At 42.1% G+C, this 21,621-nt stretch overlaps 1 protein-coding gene across 4 annotated transcripts in view; it reads right to left on the reverse strand.

The window, feature by feature from the left end:
• Positions 1–21,621, reverse strand: part of rps6ka1 (ribosomal protein S6 kinase a, polypeptide 1) — a 46,094-nt gene that overhangs the window by 23,954 nt on the left and 519 nt on the right. For 2 of the 4 annotated variants that reach the window (XM_084481842.1, XM_084481840.1), the window contains exons 1-2: positions 14,830–15,379; positions 10,249–10,293 (exon numbers count right to left, since the gene is read on the reverse strand). In XM_084481842.1, coding sequence (XP_084337968.1) covers positions 10,249–10,293; positions 14,830–14,892 — 108 coding nt within the window. In that variant the 5' untranslated portion in view covers positions 14,893–15,379. Of the gene's footprint in view, positions 1–10,248; positions 10,294–14,829; positions 15,380–21,621 lie in introns of those variants that run through there. The other 2 variants (XM_084481839.1, XM_084481838.1) reach the window with 1 other exon arrangement.

The following is a 21,621-nucleotide window of genomic DNA, read 5'->3' on the forward strand; positions in this document are numbered from 1 at the left end:
TGCACTTTCTGCAGCAGTAAACACCATGTCACAAATAGAATAAGAAGTTAAAAACAAGTGAACAAGAGAACGTCTAGGACATGATTTATAAAGGGAGCGACGGAGGACATCTTCACACCTCACTGCCTTTCCTCCTTTATACCTTCCGTGTGCATGCATGCGTGCAAGTGTGCGTATGCATGCATTGATGCATGCAAGTGTATGTGGGTGTGCGTGCATGTGCATTTGCAGAGATGACAATGGCCAATTACGCACAATATTAGGGCTGAAGTCTGTCAGAACACTGAATACGGTTTGTCACAATGTTTATAAGTTTGCGTGCACTGTGCCGTAAATTCAGCTATGATTCCAATTTAAAAAGGTATTCAATAGCTGTACAAAGCATCAATGATGGATTATAGGCAATTGATGCACAGTGATTGGAAGTGCTTGTGAAGAAGAACATCAATATGTTTTATAATCACAAAGGACAGTAAGAGCCAAAACTCATGTTAGTTATATCCCATTTGGGGAAGAGACTAAGGAGATTTTCACAGTGAAAATGAAAATGCAGTGTGTTCCAGGCGAGTTTAATTACTATCGTCTGTACTGGAATGTATGAAAGCCTGAAAGGAACAAGGCCAGTGTCGTTCAGTTAACTTCGGAAAGTTCAACACAGTAAAAGGATTTTCTAAATATTTTCTTTCATGATTAATTTGAATACACATTATCTAACAAAATAAAAATAAAAGGGGTTGTGGGATGAAAATAGCCAGAAACATCTGCGGCATTTCTTGATAGTTTGAGTAATTTCCCCTTTGTGGTGTAAAGGTAGCTTGTTTTTGTGTTGGTTTAAACACCTTTCACAGATGAACTTCCGGATCGCATCTGGAAAATCGGGCCCTTTCACACATGCAACACACAGCCAGCCATCAGACGTGTTCACACATATTGGTACTCCGGATACCTTAAGGCTGCAAACTGGCCCAACCGTTGACCATCTGAAACATTTGGGGAGACACGGAACACACTGTTCCGTGTGTTCAGCGTTGCCGGGTGAGGATTTGAGCCATCGGATACTAGTTGTGTACTGCTAGCACACTGACGCTGATTCGCTTGCACACCGACACTGATTACGCTGATTCGCTGGTTGTGTGCCTTTATCCGAGGATAAAAGGCATTTGGCCGTTGGTTTGAGTCTGGGTGGTGGGTAGGCCCCTTTAGGCGAGGGGTAGCGCCTGAGTAGAGCTGGTAGGAGGCAGGACGTGATGCAGGGTTGATGCAGTAGGCAGCGGTAGTCGATTACATCACGTTGATGAGGCTTCCAACTCTGTAATGCTGACTCTTTTTGTGCTGATATCACTCTGACGTATCTGCAATATCAACAAAATAGTGGGAAGCAGAAAGGAGTTGGAACGCAAAACACAGGCGAGAAAAGCACCAAGCAACTACACTCCCGGGTGCTCCCGGGTTCACGCCAGTTAGAAACGTCACCCACACGTTGTTGGTAACACGCCCACGCACTCGTTGTGAATTCCCTGGCTCTCGGACACTTTACACTAGGGTCCTGGCCGGGTAAACTATGGAGGGGCGGATTCTGACTTTTGCGTTCACACACACAGCCCTTCTGGGTATTATGCGGAGAATGTCTGGCTTACAGTGTATGTGTGAAAGGGCTATGAGTGTTCTCTGCGAGAGACCCATATAGAGAGAAGGAGAATATAGAGAAAGAGCAAATAGAGCCAGAAAAGGGAGAAAGGGAGAGTAAACTGTAACGAGAGGGGCCCTCCACTCAATAGAGAAAATAAGAGATGAGAAAAGAATGAGAAAAGAGACACTTAAATTGTCAGAATGGTATGCTGGTAATAAATCCCTGTCTCAATAGTAATGCATATTGATTAAAAGATATCACAGAATCAAAGAAAGACCCTTACTGTGAGATGAAGACTCATGTATGCCAATCAGCTGGGGACAGAGCCCCTGCAGTTGGGAGGAAGTTGTTGATTCATTAGCATTATAACAGTACATCAGTCAAGGGGAGAATGAAGAGTGAAGTGCTTTGCACAGTCGCGTATTGCCCACCCGTACGCAATTTCCCGTACGTGAGTTCACGCCCACTATCGCGCTGCAAGCATATATAGTTGCGGATCTGAGACACGCCAGTACGTGCAGTCTTCTCCTGAACAGAGCATTCTCACCTGTGCTTAAATAATAGTTGATGGGCCAGTAATTATAGATTCTATAGCCAGTATGATCACCAGACACATACCACCTGTGCTTCGAAATCATCCATTCTTGCTCTCTGTGGTTTTTCCGGTCTGTCTGCTCGTACGCCAAGTGACAAAAATCATGCGGATCCGAGCCATCAGACGCGCCTTAAAAAGGGCGGTACGACAGCCCATGCGCGGGGCACGTGACCGTCACGTGACCACAATTTTGCCTGATGCGCGGCTCGCGCGTTCTCTCATGCGCAACTGTGCAGCGCACTTGAGCCTCAAGACCACACCACTGGTGACAACTGCTGAAATAATTAATGCTTGATATAAAATTGGAGCAGCATCAAAAAATAGCAATAGTGTGTGTTTGCCTCTAGTGACGCCATTTGCATAACCACACGAAGAGCAATGGCACAAATGGGTTAATATACGAAACACAAGACCACAGCGGTCCATTAGTTCAGTGGGATTTGTATCCCCTCCACTCTCCAATATGAAACGCATCACTGATGTACGCTCCTCACGATGTCTTTGTCTTCAACTGAGGCGCTGGTCCTCCTTACCGACTGAAGCAGCAGAATGAATGAATCTCACCGTTTCAACAAGTACTGATGGATTTATTCAAATGAGCTCCATTGAGCACAGGAGGACAGCTGGTCCGATGGAGAGGTACTACAAGTGTGAAGATGAATGAGCAGCGAGAGACAGACAGAGAGAGAGAGATGAACAGCACCTCTGAGTGTGAGTGTGTACTAAATAACCCCCAGAAGGCACAAGGAGGCCACATTTTAAAAGGCAGACATATCTGCATAATGTTGGGACTGTGCTGCAACTGTATCTTCAACAAGGCCTTCGCCATGAATCTAAATATGATATTGATCTGTTCATGTCAATTCTAAACAGGCTCCTAATAGCACGTCAAATGGACAGTTTGCCTTTGTGATACGGTAGTATATTTCTTGGTGGGGACATTTTTCTGACCAGAAGAAAAATGCTGAAGAGCAAAATTCCCCCAGTATTAAGTTATTTTCAGTGCACACATTAAATAGGATGTACTCCATGTTGCCCATCGTCTTTGAAACCCTAATCAACAACAAAAAATGTGGCATAGCCAAGACAGAAGCATGAGACGACAAAATCAAGGGGAAACAGGCAGTGGCAGTGATTTATCGCGTTTGAAATCCAGTGTCACACGTATTAATCCTCAGCAAGACACAGCTCTACAATGACCCAGGTAGAGACACACTGACAATGTTTACAGGTGATGGATGGGTTCAAGTAAAAAAAAAAAAAGCTTGTATTGTTCGGCTTGGGATGATGTGTGAAAAGGTGTGGAACCAATTTTGTTAAGGTACCACCACATGAAAAGGTTTGAAGAAACTGTTAGCCTTGTTGGGAAAGAGATTACCGGATCACGAACCGCCACAAAATTCTCTTTCCACACAAGTCAACTATTTACACTTCTCCAATATAAAAAACCCCCACCTACTTATAACAGGCTGCTAAGGTTATACTCTAACTTTTCTTTCTTCTCAGTTCTGTAACTTCTTTTATCTACAATAGTGCATTTCTTCGCATGCTAGTGAATAGTGCTGGTGCTGCAGTGCAATTTAACTGAAACTTTGCACAATGTACCAACCACCATTTTAGTCTTATGATCATTTTAAGTACCCCCATACATTTAAAGCAGTCCGTCTTCTTTGGAACTTTAGTGTGTTGTGTTTCCAATGCGAGCTTGAACACCGGTGCATGATGTATTGGCCACTATCCTACAAGCGAACATCTGAGGCCTATATACAAACACCATACTCCATGCTGAAACCAGAGACGATCTGGTCGCCAAATGCTGCATTTCCTCTCTCCCTCCCACCATCCCGCCAACAGTCCCCACCCCTTCCCCTTGCTCTCCACAAAATCAGGCCCTCCCTTCCAAACCCTGCAGTGGAATGTTCAGTGTCAAGTAGTGCGGTATTCTGATGTATGTCCCCTTGCTCTGTTAGCATAGGCATTTTCACAGGCTGGGGTATGGTATGGTACTGTAGGACCCATTTCACACTCTGTTGCAAGATAGTCGGAGAAGGAGGAGGAATTCGAAATCTAGGCGGTGTGTGTGTGTGTGTGTGTGGGGGGGGGGGAAGGTGTTTGACACTTTCCAGACCTGATGTTGTTTAAGGAAGCGGCAGGATCTGACAGGAGATGGGCACGAGCTGGATTGACTTCGCGGAAATGTGATGCAGGTTTCCAGTTAGGAAGGATTTGTGGTATTTATTTAACCTTATTTTGCCAGGTGAAACCGCGTTGAAGCTCTCTTGTTCCACGGGGAACAATGTTCTGATTCATAGCCAGAGAGTTGTGCATTGTATGGCATGTATGGGAAGGAAGTGGGAACCGTTTGGTCCACAGGTCCAGAGAGCACCTTCTTGTTTGCTATGGCAACGGCGGTATGGGAATACACTCCTTCATGAGAGAAAGCAAGGACACCCCCCAGCCAGGAGTGAGGGGGAGGAGGAGACGCTGCAAACCTCTGGTGTCCAGAAAATAACCAATGCTTATTAAGCTAGGGTCTAATGGATTCATCCGCAGCTTACAAAGATAGGTTACATCGCTTATGCACTCCTTCAATTTTCCCTCTGGGACTGAATAAGGAAGCTGACAACCGTTCAATCCAAAGATCCCTCTAATCAATCTGGTTGTGTTTGCAGCCACTGAACCCATCTTGATAAGTAGCAGCTGGAACACAACGCTGCATCTATGATTGTTCAAAATGCATCATTGTATGCATATATTCAGGGAAGAAAATGAACACGCAACACATTAACAGCTGTTGCTGCAGCCCAAAGATTTTTTAACACAACATGGTCATGAAACCCATACAGGTAGACTATGAACAGTTTTCTCTAGCATTGAACATGAAGAGCTATGCATCCATGCTGTAACACGCATGGGGCAAACATGGAGACACAAACATCACAAACCAAACAACACATTTCTGGCCTCATCCCAGGGACTACAGAAGTAGATTTGCCTCTTGGGTAACCATCACATACATTAACGGGTGAACTGAAGTGTTGATTGATGTACAGCGTCTTCCAAATAAATCTTTAATAATCCCCCTTCAGTGTTTCCCCCAGGAAAAGTCTTAGTCAAGGTGGTTGCTGCCCAGAGTGAGGAGGTGAAAATTTTGGGGGTATTTTGCTCAAATATGCCAATCCGCACTAATGAAATAAACAGTTTATTTGAATACAAATGGATCTTCTTATTAGTGGTACAGGTGACAAGAAGCATTTGCGCATGCTGTATACAACTGTAGACTATTGTTGTAAACAGTATTACCAATGCATTATTTATCTATATTTTTTGTACCTGATGGAAGTACGTTTTCTTTCCCTACGAGAGTTTTGTACTTTGTTTATGCATAGTAATAAAAAAAAAAAAAAAAAAAAATTCTCAATACATTAGTCAAGGCGGGGCGCTAGTGTTGTTCCTTTGTGTCATCAGGCTGTGTGGAGAGGGAACCTAACCCTACTGTGATGGCCTACAGAAGACCAAGAATAACACAAGGCTCTTAATACACTAATTGAGTACTCGACTACAACTCTCAGACTCAAACTCTGGCCATATTTCCCATGTAACAGAGCCTGGGTCTGAGGATGGCTAGTTGAATAATGGTTAATGGTAAATGAGAGTTGACAGCAAGCCTTGCCCGGGCCTGAACTCACATCCTTGTGTGCATGCAGTCTTTCTGGTCTCCCTCCCTCCTCTCCTCCTGCTGCTTCAGGTTTCCTTTTTTCTCTCCCTCGTCTTCTGCTATACAATGTGTTCTTTACCCGCCTTGATTTTTTTCAGATCCTTTGGCCCTGTTGACAGTTACCTAGCAACTAACCAGCCGATACTAATAATTAGACTAGCAACTAGCTCTCAAAACACATGCGGCGAAAATGGCTGTCTCCCTGCCAAGAGATCACAATGCAGACGATGACAGCCTTGGGAAAATGCATTAGACCATGTGAATCGGTGCAGAGTCCTCGGCCATTTCCCTCTTTAATTATAATTATTACTCACATACTCCTACTGTAACACATTCTCCTATGCCAAGGCTTGACTTATGCTTCGGACAGGAACAATTTAATGAGTCGTGTGCTGGAGAAGCACCTCACAACACACAAACACAATGGAAAAAACCTTCAAAAACCAATACAAGCCTGCATGCTAGGGATGTGAATAACTCAAATTTTTCATGGTTGAATAATCAGTGGGTGGTATGAACGAATAATCGATTATTCGATGTGTGCCGACATTCACAAAGGCAGCCATGGATCATCGGCAAGAAATCACTTAATATCTTAAATGCAAATAAACAAACATTAACAGTGATCAGTGTTTGTGTTGTATGCATAAATATCAATATTTATGCTTGTGTATTGTTTTTCTGTACATGATTAATAATAATTTAAAAAAAAACTAATAGTGCTACAGAACCAACATTAGTTCCGTCCGTTAATTCTTGTTTATTTGAATGGGAAAAAATGTTAACGGTCCAAATGTAAAAAATCGGCTTTGACCCTCGGAACTGAGGGTCAAAGGAACTGATGCCAAGGAACTTTCAAGGAACTGAAAAGTTCCTTGGCATACATAACAGTATTTCCCCTACTTGTAAGTATCACTGCAATCAGCTGTGAAAAAAAATTAATGTATTCAACAAAGGTACCCCCTACTCCCTCAATCAGTGGCGACTGGCCACCCCAGGTGCCACCCCTCATCAGGTCACTGTATGTTCCGATGAAAGCGCGATCGCCGCCCCCCCCCCCCCCCCCCCCCCCCCCATCGACAATCACGTTCCCCCCCCCCATCGACAATCACGTGCCCCCCCCCTCCCTCTCAACAATTCAGTATGGACCCCCCTACAAAGCGTCGGCCACCCTCATGCCACCCCTTGAAAAAAAGTCTGGCTCCGCCACTGCCCTCAATTGATATATATTGCCATTGGAGTCATTGGTGACATTTTGTACAAAAATACAGCAAAACCGTGTTATGATAAAGAAGAAGAAATGATTCTGCTGTAGGTGGCATTATCTCATGAATTATTTTTGAATAAATATAAAAATATATTAAAAAGGTATAAAGAGAAATAGTGAGGCAACAAGTGAATTATTAATAGTGAGTAGCCTACCCATTCGATTGTGTACATATGATTAGTACAAAAGAAACAGTATTATGAAACCCAGAAGATGAGCTGGCTACAAATTGAAGACTATTTTTGCACGACATCAGCATGTTAAAAAAATGGACAGATAAAAGAAAAAGTTTGCTTTCAAAATTCAGTTTCATACGTCTTGACACAACCTTTTTCACAGGAGGAATAAAATCGGTACATTTACATCCTAGGCACCATGTTGGTATAATGAGCGATTAGAGGAATGGCTCGTGTCTACATAGGAGCTGATGGGGCTCTGGGTCCCCAGGGAGCGCATTATGGAATAACATCATCCTCTCACACAGGCCTGTCTGGTGGAGTGTCAGCCTGCCTCTGGGGACTGCATGTTAACACAATCTACTCAGAGCTTCAGCCTCAAGTCTCACCAGCAGAGGCCATTTGGAATGATCACACTGGGGGAAAAATACAAAATAAAATTCTAATAAAAGCCTGTGTGGACAAAAAAAAAAAAAGTAAAAAGTAAAAAAAAAGAGTCCATGTTAATTATTTATGTTTTTTTCAGAAAATAACAATGCTCCTTAGCTAAAATGACCCTTCTAGTTAACTATGGGTAAAACACTGCAATGCAGCGGCGAGAGGCAGGTTTATTGAGGACAAAATGGGTCAATTTCCAAGTATAAGCACAGGTCAGAAGAGACAAGAGGAGCGTGACACAAATATTCAGGGTCATTTTATGCAAGTGCCCTCTGAAAACATGCAATTGCAAAAAAGAACATGGGCCAAAATAAAGGTACTGTTCGCAGAAACTGAAACTAATCTGACAAGGGGATGATAGTTTGAAAGAGGGGAGCTTGACAGAGTAGAATTACAGCGAGAGAAGAGAGGACAATGATAGTGAGCCAGAGCGTGCTGTGGAGAGAGAAAGCTGTGGAGAGAGCAAGCGAGAGGGATGGTTCGCTGGCTCATTAGCCGTGGCCGTTATCTCCTGGGTACAGGGGCTATACACCTACCACTTCTCCTCTGGTCTCTTTTCTCCTGCCCAATAAAAGACCCCTCCTTGTCATTATGAGAACGCCCCCCCCCCACCCTAGTTTAACATTGTAATGGCTATAGTGTCACCACCCTGGCCCGCTGGCAGAGCCATTATTAGGCGATGGCTGCAAGCAGCGCTAAACTATTGTCGTTCTTTGGCTTTATTCTTTCTTTATATTTCTCCACAGATTTTTTTTACCCTACTCCATCCACAATCCTTCACCTAGAGACTCCATTCCACATTTAAACTGTTCATATTAGCTTGGAATCACACGTTACCATTACATTTTTCTTAATAATTTAAAATATAATTTTTATAATGGAATCAGTGGGAGTCCGGCCATTCTCTGACACTTATACATACATACATACATACATACATACATACACAGCAACTTGGTAAATTTTTAACCCTTAGCCTTTGTTCAAGATTTAACAAATCAACAACTGTTTAATTTAAACCCGCTTTGTATATTTTCAGCTGTTCCCATTGACATTGAGCGAGAGCGTGAGAATTCCACCCGCTCTAGCCCAAGGTGGCTATCACAAAAGATAACCAATTTGGATGTCGCGGAGCCTAGCCCAACATCAATATTTAAACTAGAAACACAATGTTAAGCTTAAATCGTTACGGTATTTCTTGTTTCACTGGCGCTAAAATTATTAATTGATTGGAAATACGATTGTTATATATGGTCCTATTTATGGACGTTGAAACCCTGCTAATGCTCAACAAACCCCTTGTGGTATCGAGGTAGGTAATCCCACCCCTCCACCTCATCTGCCTAATAACCACAAGACTAGCATTATTAGACAGATTCCCAGCAATAAAGGAATAGCGCCGCCGGCATTGATCACTTCAGCAGCTCGGCTGCCGTCTGGAGCCAGCGATATCTGCAGACCCCCCATGGCACCCACCACCACTCCTCACTGAAACCAGTAACATCTGATCCCTGGACATGCTGTGATCTATTATTCATCATGCTATTTAAAGAGCCCTGACACGCCTCTAGAGTACACCAACACCAAGTGCCTGATTATATCTCTTCCATTCAGTCTCAAGTCCATGGTGTAGTGTAGTATATAGGATATGTATTTAATTCAACCACGCCATGCTGCATCTATGCAGGCCGGCAAGGTTTACAGATGTTAACCTGGGGAGGTTGTTTGAATCAGACCAGATATGAGGAAATAACATGGGATTAGTGGAATTAGGAACACTAAGTGTAATACCTTCAACAGGGAAAAAATCTCCAATTCCCTGGGATTCATTTACTTTACATCTAGTCTTGTTATGGCACATAATTGTCGACAAATGCCAATATGATTCATCCATCTATCTATACATTTATCTTTATCTATGAAAATGGCTGTTATTTGTTGTGGGCCACCACTGGAGGTTACAAGCCACTATCAGCCGGCCAGATGAGAGTCAAAAAGGAAAGCTGCACAACAGGGCCCATTCAGGCCCCTTGTGATCCATGATCAGAGACAAAGATGGCGAGTTGGAGACACTGGATGACATTTTGAGGGTCAGTGGGGGACCATACGGAGAGTATAAAAAAACGGTTCCCTCGTGTATCTTGTTATATCACATCATGTTCCTTCCAAAATGAAACCGGTTGACGAGACAGAAGTGCATGCAATGCGTGACCTTTGGCAGGCCTCTTCGTCGATTGAGACACATCATAAACAGCTACCAAAGCCGTTACATCTGGCCCATCAAACCACAGCCAGCTCGTCCCCTCAAGGGACACCAAACTCAGCCAATGTACATGCCCGTGCTATCATGATTAATAGCCACACACTTAAACATTATGACGAAACAATGCCCCAATGAAGAGTGGATTGTGTGCGTGCGCTTACCTTGACTGCGGTTGTGACTCCATCCTCAGTAGTGCTCTGGCCATTCTGCAGGGAAAACAAACATAAGTCGGTGTTAGAATCGGTGTGTGTTTATTAAAGTACCAAGTGGAGCATGAGTGTGAGAGAGGGCGCAGGAGACGTAAACAGTCTGTGTGTGTATGTTTATAAAATACACTGCAGAGGGTGAGCAAGTGAGCGCAACACACACAGTCAGAAAGAGCAGAGAAAATTGTGGGCGGCTCATCTCTTACAGTGTGCTGGCAGACACAGTAATACTAGGGTGACACAATGGCTACTCTTGAGCCATCGGCGAGTAGGTTAGTCTATCAAAAGGAAAAAAAGAGAATTTTGTTGTACGTATAAAATCACAACAGCTTGCCAGTGTCACGTTACATTTTGCGTAAACAAACGTGTGGTTGTGGCCACAGATTTCATTTACTTTAATGTATCTCGGATTCTCGGTGGACATCTACCTTGGCTGCACCAGACATACGGGAATTCACTGTTTATCACTTTATACAATTGCACACTATATTTAGTTGTACTTATTTATTTCAACTTATGCAGCAAACTTGCGTATTGTTGTATATTATATATACCTACGTTAACTGTCATTTTTGTGGCACTGTTGCATTTAGTTTTGTTTTTTTTAGTTTATTTTATGTTAGTCTTATCCTATTGTGCTTTGCACTTTGTTGCACTTTGGTACTTGTTTTATTTTCTTGTATTACTTCTCCACCTTTATATCGCAACTGTTGCACAGCAATTTCCCTCGGGATAAATAAAGCTTCTTGAAATCATCCAAGGCCAATGGGAGATGCCAGTACTTGCGGCACAGCAAGGAGATTCCCTGCTTTTCGTTTTATTTTGGACATTTCTCACTTTGATTGCAAACATAAGCGATATCAAAAAGGTACTTTCCAACCCTGTTTATATGTTTGATGCAACATGTTGGCTCCAAGAACGTGTTCTGGCTGGACATTTTTTGTTGGAAAAACATGTATTTTATGGTTAAAATTCAAGCTGTGGGCGCAATATGGCAAGCGGAATTTAAATGAGAAATACTTAACACTACTACTCCCAACCACTCAAGTTAAAGAGCACTGATTCAGCGTGTTGGTCTGTTTAATGAGGTATGTGACACACACACACACACACACACACACACACACACACACACACACACACACACACACACACACACACACACACACACACACACACACACACACACACACACACACACACACACACACACACACACACACACACACACACACACACCTACACCTTGTATTGCAGTCTGACTGCAGTGCTGCTCTCACAGCTGGGTGCGTTAGCTTTTGTCAGTCATAAACGTGCGAAAATACCATTACATCAACATGATGAAGACAGGCAGTGTTAAAGACCCTCTAATGAAGGTGTTTTGGTTAATAGCTGATGCATTTTTGAAAATAAGGATTTAGGAACTACAAAACCAAAATGACAGATCTTTCGAGTAAGTCAATCTTTGGGATTTTATTTGCATTCCTCTCCACTATCATCATAGATTGAGTGGTTAATCTGTGTGTGCCTGTGCGTGCCGTAGGGCTGAACAATTATTCAAATTCAAATCTAAATCGCAATGTAATAGAACGCGATATATTATATTTATTTTTATTTTACAATTTAATAGTTAAATAAAGATGTTATAATATCAATTCATCTCAACACATCGGCCTGGCCTAAAGGAAAGAGCAGTTTATATGTTGACTGCTTCCAATGTTTTGTTGGTCATACTAAAGAATGATTTATGGCCTTTTTAGTGAATAATACAGAACATAAGGAACTTAATACAACAATCGCATATTAAATGGTAATCGCAATATTGATCAAAATAATCGCAATTCGATTATTTCCCCAAATCGTTCAGCCCTAGTCCGTGGTGTAGCCTGAAAAAGTTCATAGCCAGGGTAGGCATGTGGATGGCAAGAATTTTCTACCGGGTGTGTTCATGGGTGAATAGGTGGTTGGAATGTTTAAGGCGTGCATCCTGAGGTTACTGTTCAACATGTTTCTGCTTCATTATGTGCCTGGCTGGTCCAAGAAGCCCAGTTTAACTGCACATTCCCTCTCCTGAGCTACCAGAATAAGTCTACCGCTCTGCATGGCTCTCCGGCCACAACTCAAAAGGCATGCATAGACACGAGCATTTTCCCAGATCCATTTGAATGTGTGTTCATTGTGTGTATGCAGTTGTACACATCACACAAACACATTGATGCCCTGACGCTTAATGGTTCCAGGCTTACTGTAAAAAGAATTATAGACAAACACATTTATAGACACACCAATTAAACAAACGTGTTTGTGTGTTTCATTTGACATCCATAGCACACACGTTCTCCGGCTCACACCCAAGATTAGCCGCCCTTAACCATGCCAATGTACTAGAGTGCACTAGAGTGCACTCACACACTATGCATAAGTACACACTTCGCACAACTCCACAATGGTACATGTTTTGTTTTTGTTAACCCTTACCTATCTATCACACACACCCCCACCCCTTTCACTTATAGGCTTGTACAATCTTGCACAGCGGTTCATAGAAAACAGAATTCCTAAAGACTTTAAACACTGCAACTGCAGAGGAGTGTCAGAAGAGAAAATTGGCTACTGCCAAGCAAGTTCATGAATAAGACATTGTTACAGAATAATAATAAAAAATCAATAAAAAATAAAATCAATGTTGAGACCTACAAATAAACCTTTGTTTTCTTCTATACAAGCTGAAGGAAGCAATAAGTAAATAGGATATGGAAAGGATAGTAGTCACCCAATGAAAGCTTATCTGCATTGGACAAACACAACAAGCAACCTACAACTAAACACTACAACGGAAATACCAATAAGAGCACACAGGGTAGGTGGGAGCAAAGTTCAAAATGTTAAATCAGATCACACACATGAGCCGCATGGCTAATCTTATAACTGCCACTGCCAGTGGTATTGACTCAGAAATGACAGCTAGGGAATGACTTGCACAGAGGACCATTCCCAAGTGAAACACTGCAGATGAGCCAATCACCACCTGTCGTGGTGTGACAACCACTGTGGTGATCCAAGCTTGTATCCATCCATGACGGATGGTGTGATGGTGGTGAAGACGATTATTCACTCTGGTGATGGTGACACCTCACCAGCACACGCACAACTCTGAGTAGGCCGGTACTACTTGCACTAGCCTTCTCATAACCCTTGTGACGGTGTGAAGATATTTGTGATTCAAAGTCCTATTTAGAAAGTCCTATTTTTTTGTAAAATGTGCTAAATGCACGATTAGAGTAGTAGTTGCATCCGTAGCGCACTTCAATTGAGTGATGTGCATGCATGAATCCTCCACTCCAATCAGAAGGGTGATTAAGAATGAGCAACACCAGGTATCAAAGAAGCCAGAGACGCATACATAAAAATGTTAATAAGATGCCTGCTCCACTTTACTCGGAGCAAAAGACAATGTGCAGGGAAGCTCCACCACAGCTAGAGACCTTTTCAGATATCACTTTACAAAAAACAGGGGTGAGCACAAAGAGATTCAATCTCAGTCTGCACTGAATCAGGTTTCAGTGAATGCGCTTAGTCGGCCACTCCAAGGGAAGGTGCATTTAATTTAATATACACATGCTGGGATGACTTTAAAACCGGGCAGACCAACAAGGCATGCTACTATCTGAGTGGGTGGAGGGAGAGAGAGAAATAGAGAGGGAGAGAAAGAGAAAGTCAGAGAGATGAGTTCAACCGAGCATGGTTTTTATTCAAGCAACAGGTTGACAGCAATTCATCATTCTCCTGTATCAAATAATTTAATCTTGATAGTTAGGTAATTTGTCAAATTGTTTCGATGCATAGGTTAGTAATTGTGATTGCCGGCAAAAAACAAAAATAAAGAATTACAAAGATATATCCTGACAGTAAAGCAACACTAAAGGTCTAGGCTTTGGAGAAGTAAATCAATTGAATGGCCTGAATGGTAATCAATGCGCATAATGGCTTAAAGACACACAGATACAAGGCATTATCTCTTGCTATCCAGTATTGAGCATTAAGGACGACGACCACACACACACACACACACACACACACACACACACACACACACACACACACACACACACACACACACACACACACACACACACACACACACACACACACACACACACACACACACACACACACACACACACACACACACTTCCGGTTTACTAAATGGTTAGAACCATGCGAATAATTATAGGCCTACACAGGTTTGTATACGAATGTGTTTTTAAATAGGACGCCAGTGCCGACGATCAACTTGGAGGGAGACGGACCATTCCAAGTTACAATGTACACGTTAGTAAAATGTTTGGGTGGGGATATTTGACTTGCTAATGAGATGAGGGTAAAAAATAAAAAATACACAAATCTCAAGGGAAATCTCGTGTACCAAAACATGTATCTGGATCCTTTCCTTCGAGCATAAAGTCAAAAGGAAACTTAGTTAGGCCAATAAAGAGCATTCAATGAAAGACGTATACTCATTTCACCTCATATTACCTCCGTTTCCAGCTGTACAAGTTCCATCGTAGGCCATGGCTCAGAAATCTGTGCAAGGGGCATGTTTGCAGAATTTCTCCCTCGGCTAAAGCAATGCGGTTTGAATCAGCCCAGATTTCTCCTGTCAAGTGCGATTTTCGGAAGATCCTAATTAGGTCACAAGTCCAAGCGTGCAGAATGTACAAGCGCCTCCTTGCTATAGCAGCCAGGGAAAGGGGGGGTTACAAACAATTGTACATTCCTGTGAAGGATGTCGTCGACGGGGCAGTCTTGAAAATACCACTTTGATTGCGGCGACTGGCGATCCACTACAAAAAGGGCACAAACAAATAAAGCCCGGCTTTGCAGGTATGCGAGTACTCCAGTTTGACAAGAGAGCAGTCACGAACCCTGTTGTCAAAATCGTGTTGTCTCGTTGATGTTGAATAAACAGCACTTCTCCGTGCAGAAGACAGAATATTCCCTCCTGTTTCGTTCTTGATGTTTGTATATTTTAATGCAGGGAACGTCGACTGCTACACAAGATTCCCCTGCAGTGTGTTCCGCTCCAGAAGCGAAGGGTCTGAGGCGAGCGCCAAGTACGAGAAGGACATGGGATCGAGCTGCTATTGGCAGACTGCAGCGTGATTTTATCCAGCCCACTTCAGTGGTCCGCCCAATTCAGCCCTACTACGCCATCGCCTGGTGGATGCTATAATTGCGACTACGTAATGCAGATCCTTTTAATGGTAATTCTACATATGGGGCCAATAGATGCATCAAACATGCATCATGCATGCACCATCTTCTGTTGAGGATTGACCATCGAATAAAAAAAGTATTCTTACTAAACATCACTATTGTGTTCAGGTGGTATACAAAAACACAAAGGTAGTCAATTTGAGCCATACATGATGCCACTTCAATAATCTCTGTCATGCTTGGTGATGAAATATTATACACCCCGCCAGCCCCCCACCTCAATACAGTTCATTGATAAATATCTTTCATACTAGACTGGCTTTGGTTACCATGGGCAACTGGAGTGCATCAAACCATCCCAGCAAGGCTGAAAGCCATTTCTGATTTTGGATCGAAGATGAAAGGATGCAGTTTCTGCTATAAATTGGTGTGATTAAAGATATTTTTGCATTGTATTTGTTCATCAGGGAAATGCTTTTATCCAAAGCAATCTGAACCTTCATTGACTTCTGGATAGATGCAATTATGGAGTAGGTAGCCATTAGGCATCTTCATTTAGGATGCTAACATGTACATTACTTTTATTTTTTAGCTGACGCTTATTTCCAAAAGCGACTTAGCTACAACCATTCATCCACACACCGTCAGCCATACAAAGCAACAGGCAGCTCGCCATGAGCCATTAAGGTTACGTGTCTTGCTCAGACACCTCGACACTCAGAAGATCGAACTATCAACCTTCCGGCTACAAGTCGGTTACAAGCAGTGTGCGAAATACCCTTCAATATTGGGGGGGCCTATAGCATAGTCAAAGTACTTTGTGGGCGGTTCTATGGCGCTGTTGCTATTATGACGGCGAGATAAAGCTTTGCGCCCGGCGCAAATCTAAAATGCGTAGGTGTGTTTTGGGCGTAACCGTAACATGCAACATAACATAACATAACAACCAATGAGAGTGGCATCTCCCATGGAAGATCACATGGAATACCGTTTTCTTCTCCAACTTCAGAAACACTGATTCGTCATGTAAATTGCGGCAAAGACAACTTAAAACATATGCGGACGCGGTCCTCGATGGCCGCAACTGTGGGTCTATTTAATGATATGCGGCAATACATTAACAAACATCGTTTGTTACCAGTATTGTATACATTATCGTTGTTGACTTGTGTTCATAATATGCATGTGTCCCCCTGTTAAAATACATCGCCATGGACTGCATTATGCGTTGTGTTTAATTTGCGTGTGTTTAGACAGATGGACGCGCACAGACACGCGCACCAAGCATCACCCGCATTCATTCATGCTTTTAAACAATTACTCGCGGTAAAACTATGTTTTCTCACGATCAAATACTCATCAATCCTAAAAGTAATGGGCTTGTACTTGTACACGATGTCTGGGTCAAGAACATATGTGTTTGCTGTACGGTGTTTGCAGATGCATTGATTTAAAAGTACAACTTACCGCTGTATCAGCTGTTCTTTCCGAAATCATTTAACCAATTTCCACAATCCACACGCTATTTCTATGCAGTTTCACACGTATGAATAATCTTTGACATCATAATATTTAAATCAGGTTAATAGTTTGCATGTTTGTGCTGTGTCAGGCATGCAAACTGGTTTGGGGTGAAAAAGGTGAGAATGATGCGTGAGCCGAGGAAAACACAGAGTTAAAAAAAAAACTTTCAAATTTTTTTTAATAAAAAAACATATATATATATATATATATATATCATAAAAATTATTTTAAAAAATCATTAAAAAAAACAAATATAAAAAATAGATATATATATAAAAAAATGTATCAAATTTTTTTTTTAGAATTTTTTTTTTTAAATTATAAATAAAAAATTAATTATAACGTTATATGTTACAGACTAGCACCTATAGGATACAGAACCAGGGTATTCAGACTCTGAATCAGGCATTGAAAAACAACCATGAATGTGCCTTTTGCTCGTCCACTCCTATGCCTTAAAAACACGTCCACCTAATTCAGTTCACATGCAAATATGTCCACATCTCTGAAGCGGTATCTATGTTTTTCCCTTTTCCTCTCACATATTTCCCCTTATGATTAATTTATCAAGTGATTTCAAATTATGTGGAAAGACATTATTTCGGCTCCCAATTTCTTTCAGTAGAAATGTTTGTTATACCCATTACAATTTCACTCTCCTTATTTCTGTAGCCCAGAGAGACAGATAGCCACACAGGTATTTCCCCAAGCATTTAGTTGTGTATTCAGGGGGGGCATTTTCGAGACACAAACTGGTAATAAATGGGTGGCTGGATTCTGTACTCCTTAGGATGTCTGTTTACAAACCAAAATAGCTTCTTTAATGTGCTGTTTGTGAGGAATCCATAAAAGTTGACTAAGCGCGTGTAGGCCGGGGGTTGAAGGGAGAGGGAATGCCACCTCAGGGACACATTATCCATACATCCAGCACATTTGGAGGTCAATGATATCCCAAAGCTCTAATTAACCCGTGGGTTGTCTTTCTTCTTTTTTTGATGGATAAGCAGTTGTACCGCGTAACCATAGTAACCCCGCAGTAGCCCATTACTCAGCGATGGTCTCAATGATTGAATGTGACAAAACCGCACAGCCTCATTCATCTTTTGCTCTTCTCTTCTATCTCCTCTTCTCTTCTCTCCTCTCCTATTTTCCCCTCTCCTCTATTATTCATTTCTGTTTTCATTCTCCTCTTCTTTCCCCTATGTACCTCATATATCGCTGCTAAGATGAATGCTAACTATGTCGCACCGTCCATGAAGGATGGGGTGGGTGGATGCAAGATATCCACCATGACCTTCACATTCAAAAATATTTGTTTTTGAATGTGTAAATGCAGGAGTGATGAGAGAGGAGAGAGAGAGAGAAGAGAGAAAAAGGAAGTGATGAGAGGAGAGAGAGAGAGGAGAGAGAAAGAGGAAGTGATGAGAGAGGAGAGAGAGAAGAGAGAGAGGAAGTGATGAGAGAGGAGAGCGAGAGAGAAGAGAGAAAGAGGAAGTGATGAGAGAGGAGAGCGAGAGAAGAAAGAAAGAGGAAGTGATGAGAGAGGAGAGAGAGAAGAGAGAAAGAGGAAGTTATGAGAGAGGAGAGAGAAAGAGGAAGAGGAAGTGATGAGAGAGGAGAGCAAATGAGAAAGTGATGAGAGAGGAGAGAGAGTGAGAGAGAAGAAAGAAAGAGGAAGTGATGAGAGAGAGAGAGAGAAAGAGGAAGCGATGAGAGAGGAGAGAGAAATAGGAAGTGATGAGAGGAGAGAGAGAAGAGAGAAAGAGGAAGTGATTAGAGAGGAGCGAGAAAGAGGAAGTGATGAGAGAGAGAGAGAAGAGAGAAAGAGGAAGTGATGAGAGAGAGAGAGAAAGAGGAAGTGATGAGAGAGGAGAGAGAAATAGGAAGTGATGAGAGGAGAGAGAGAAGAGAGAAAGAGGAAGTGATTAGAGAGGAGCGAGAAAGAGGAAGTGATGAGAGAGAGAGAGAGAAGAGAGAAAGAGGAAGTGATGAGAGGAGAGAGAGAGAGGAAGTGATGAGAGAGAGAGAAGAGAGAAAGAGGAAGTGATGAGAGGAGAGAGAGAGAGGAAGTGATGAGAGAGGAGAGAGAAAGAGGAAGTGATGAGAGAGGAGAGAGAGAGGAAGTGATGTGAGAGAGGAGAGATTCAATGCAGTGAATGAACGATAAAGTATATTACATATCCAGCACAATACGGGAATACACAAGAGCAGGATTGAAAGAAAATTATATAATTAATGACCAAAACAGATTTAATACAAACATCACTGCTTGATTTAAGACAAGGAGTCTCTACTTCATCTCTAACTCTTACAATAAAATTGTAGGCGACAGTCGTGAGTCAGGAATTCTCCATTTAGCGATAATGGCTTGGGGGTGGGACATCCTGTTATGCCTCAAGCGGAGAAGTGAAGGATTATGGGTAAGGTGACTCAGCCCCCAACAAGTTATTCATGCACAGGAAAGCAAGGGTACCCTGGCTGTCACAGCCAGTCTTTCTTGGTTTTTGGCTATTGGCTGACAAAGTAGTAGTGTGTGTGTGGGTGTGCATGCGTGTGTGTGTGTTCGGGTTTGGGGGTTGGTGCTTGCGTGTTTGTGAGAGAGTGAGAAAGTGCCTAGACCTGGATGCTGTTGTATAGATGTGTATAGATGACAGACACTAAAAGGACAAAAGAATAGATAAGAATGGCATCACATCACACACACACAAATTCCTTTTTAAACCGAAGTAGGAGTCAGGGAAAAGATGAAGTACAGCAGAGCAAGATGAAGATACACAACAACACATTAAAATGCAAATCCATAGCCAAAAGCCAAGAGTACATTATAATGGATCTGGACCCCTCTGGGGTCACATGATAGAAAAAAACCTTATGTAAATCTGTGCGAACGGATTTGGTTATTTCAACACAGCAGGGATTCCCCAGCATGGTGATGTCAAACGCATATCCGACTGAGACCGACTATTACTGGTCCTACACAAGCAAAATGCATGAATATAATCAGATATATTCAAGATGAGGCCAAACATGTGTGTGTGTGTGTGTGTGTGTGTGTGTGTGTGTGTGTGTGTGTGAGTTCAGAGAATCCCTGTGTGGACTGAATATCCAGTCTCACCCTCTATACCACAAAAGGTCAAATCTACCAGGATTACATGCATCATAGAATAGGCGTTTATGATACAAAATGGGTATAAGGAAAGGACAGCATGTTCTCTGTAGCACGAGAAAGACAAACTTGCTACACTTTTATGACACCAAAATTGATGCAGTCAACCACTGCTCAAGGGAGTCAGAAGAATGTACAGTTCTTACTGAGATATGCAGTTTGCTAAAAACAACATGTTAAGACAGGCATCAGCTTACTTGGTATTTGGGCTGGGCCAAGGTCTAACAACAGCGCCTGCAGCAGTAGCACCATGAACATGGTAAATCTAACCGGTAATACACAACGTTATTGATTTTCCATTGGTGTTTCAATCGTCAGGTACGCCTAAATCAGTGGCACATCACACAAGTGTAGATGTGCATGTGCGTGTGCACTGATGCAAATGGTTAAGGATTTAATGGAGTTATAACTTGACAAGATAGTTTTATTATTGTTCGTATAAATATGTTTTGATTTTAGTTTTTGAGAGGATGATAACATAAAGGCTATCTTTTTATAGTTTGTACAAATCAGAATGAGGGAAGGGAAAAGTAGGACTATTGCGTGTTGGCTTATGGTTGATGGGCATTGTGTAACTATGTGCTCTAGTTATGTTCTCTAGAATCATCTCTACTGTAACCTCCAGAAGGCACCGTGACCCAGTCACTATCATAAACCACAGTCTTGCCTTTGCCCCACCTTATCAGTCGGCTATAGATAGGGCGGATGTGTGTGTGATATCCGCCAAAACTGCTAGAAAGGACACGTTTTGAAAACCTCAAATATGCAACTCCAGAAAAACTGAAACACTGGGAATGGTTTTAATAATAAAAAAAACATAATAGCAGATGTGAGGTCAAAAAAGTGTGCTTTTTCTTTTGTATGAATGCCATGCCAATGCCAGTTCACATAGATGTTTATTTCTGACCGCGTTGGTTCTACCGCTCCCTACCACTCCGGGTCGGTTGAAAGGCAGTAACAGCAGGGGGTGCCAGATATGAAAGGGTCGCACTTAAAGGTCTGACCTTTCCGACAAGCTTTGCTCTTTAACGGCGCTTTAAGGGCACATGGACCAAACTCGTTTTTGGTGAGTAACGCCATATATTTTGATAGTCACCAGGTCAATAAATATGAGCATGGATTTTATTGTAATTTTTGTAATTTTCAGTCGATTATAGTTGATAGGCCTATAAAATGTTGATGTTATGTTGTAAAAATACTCTAGCATAAACGAGTCTTTTATACTGCTCTTCTAGAAAAATGATTGAATCTATTAATATAGATCCTGCTTTATTAAATACATAGTATTGATTCAGTTCCTTTATGAGAATTTAATATAGGCCTAGGGACCTATATTTAGTAGGTTTCTGGGTAAATCATCATGTGGAAATCAGACCTTACATTATTTCTACGAGTGTAGGAGTGTAAGCTGTATTCAGAGA

This window comes from Micromesistius poutassou, assembly GCF_964030765.1.
Source record: "Micromesistius poutassou genome assembly, chromosome: 17".
Classification (NCBI taxonomy): Eukaryota; Metazoa; Chordata; class Actinopteri; order Gadiformes; family Gadidae; genus Micromesistius; species Micromesistius poutassou.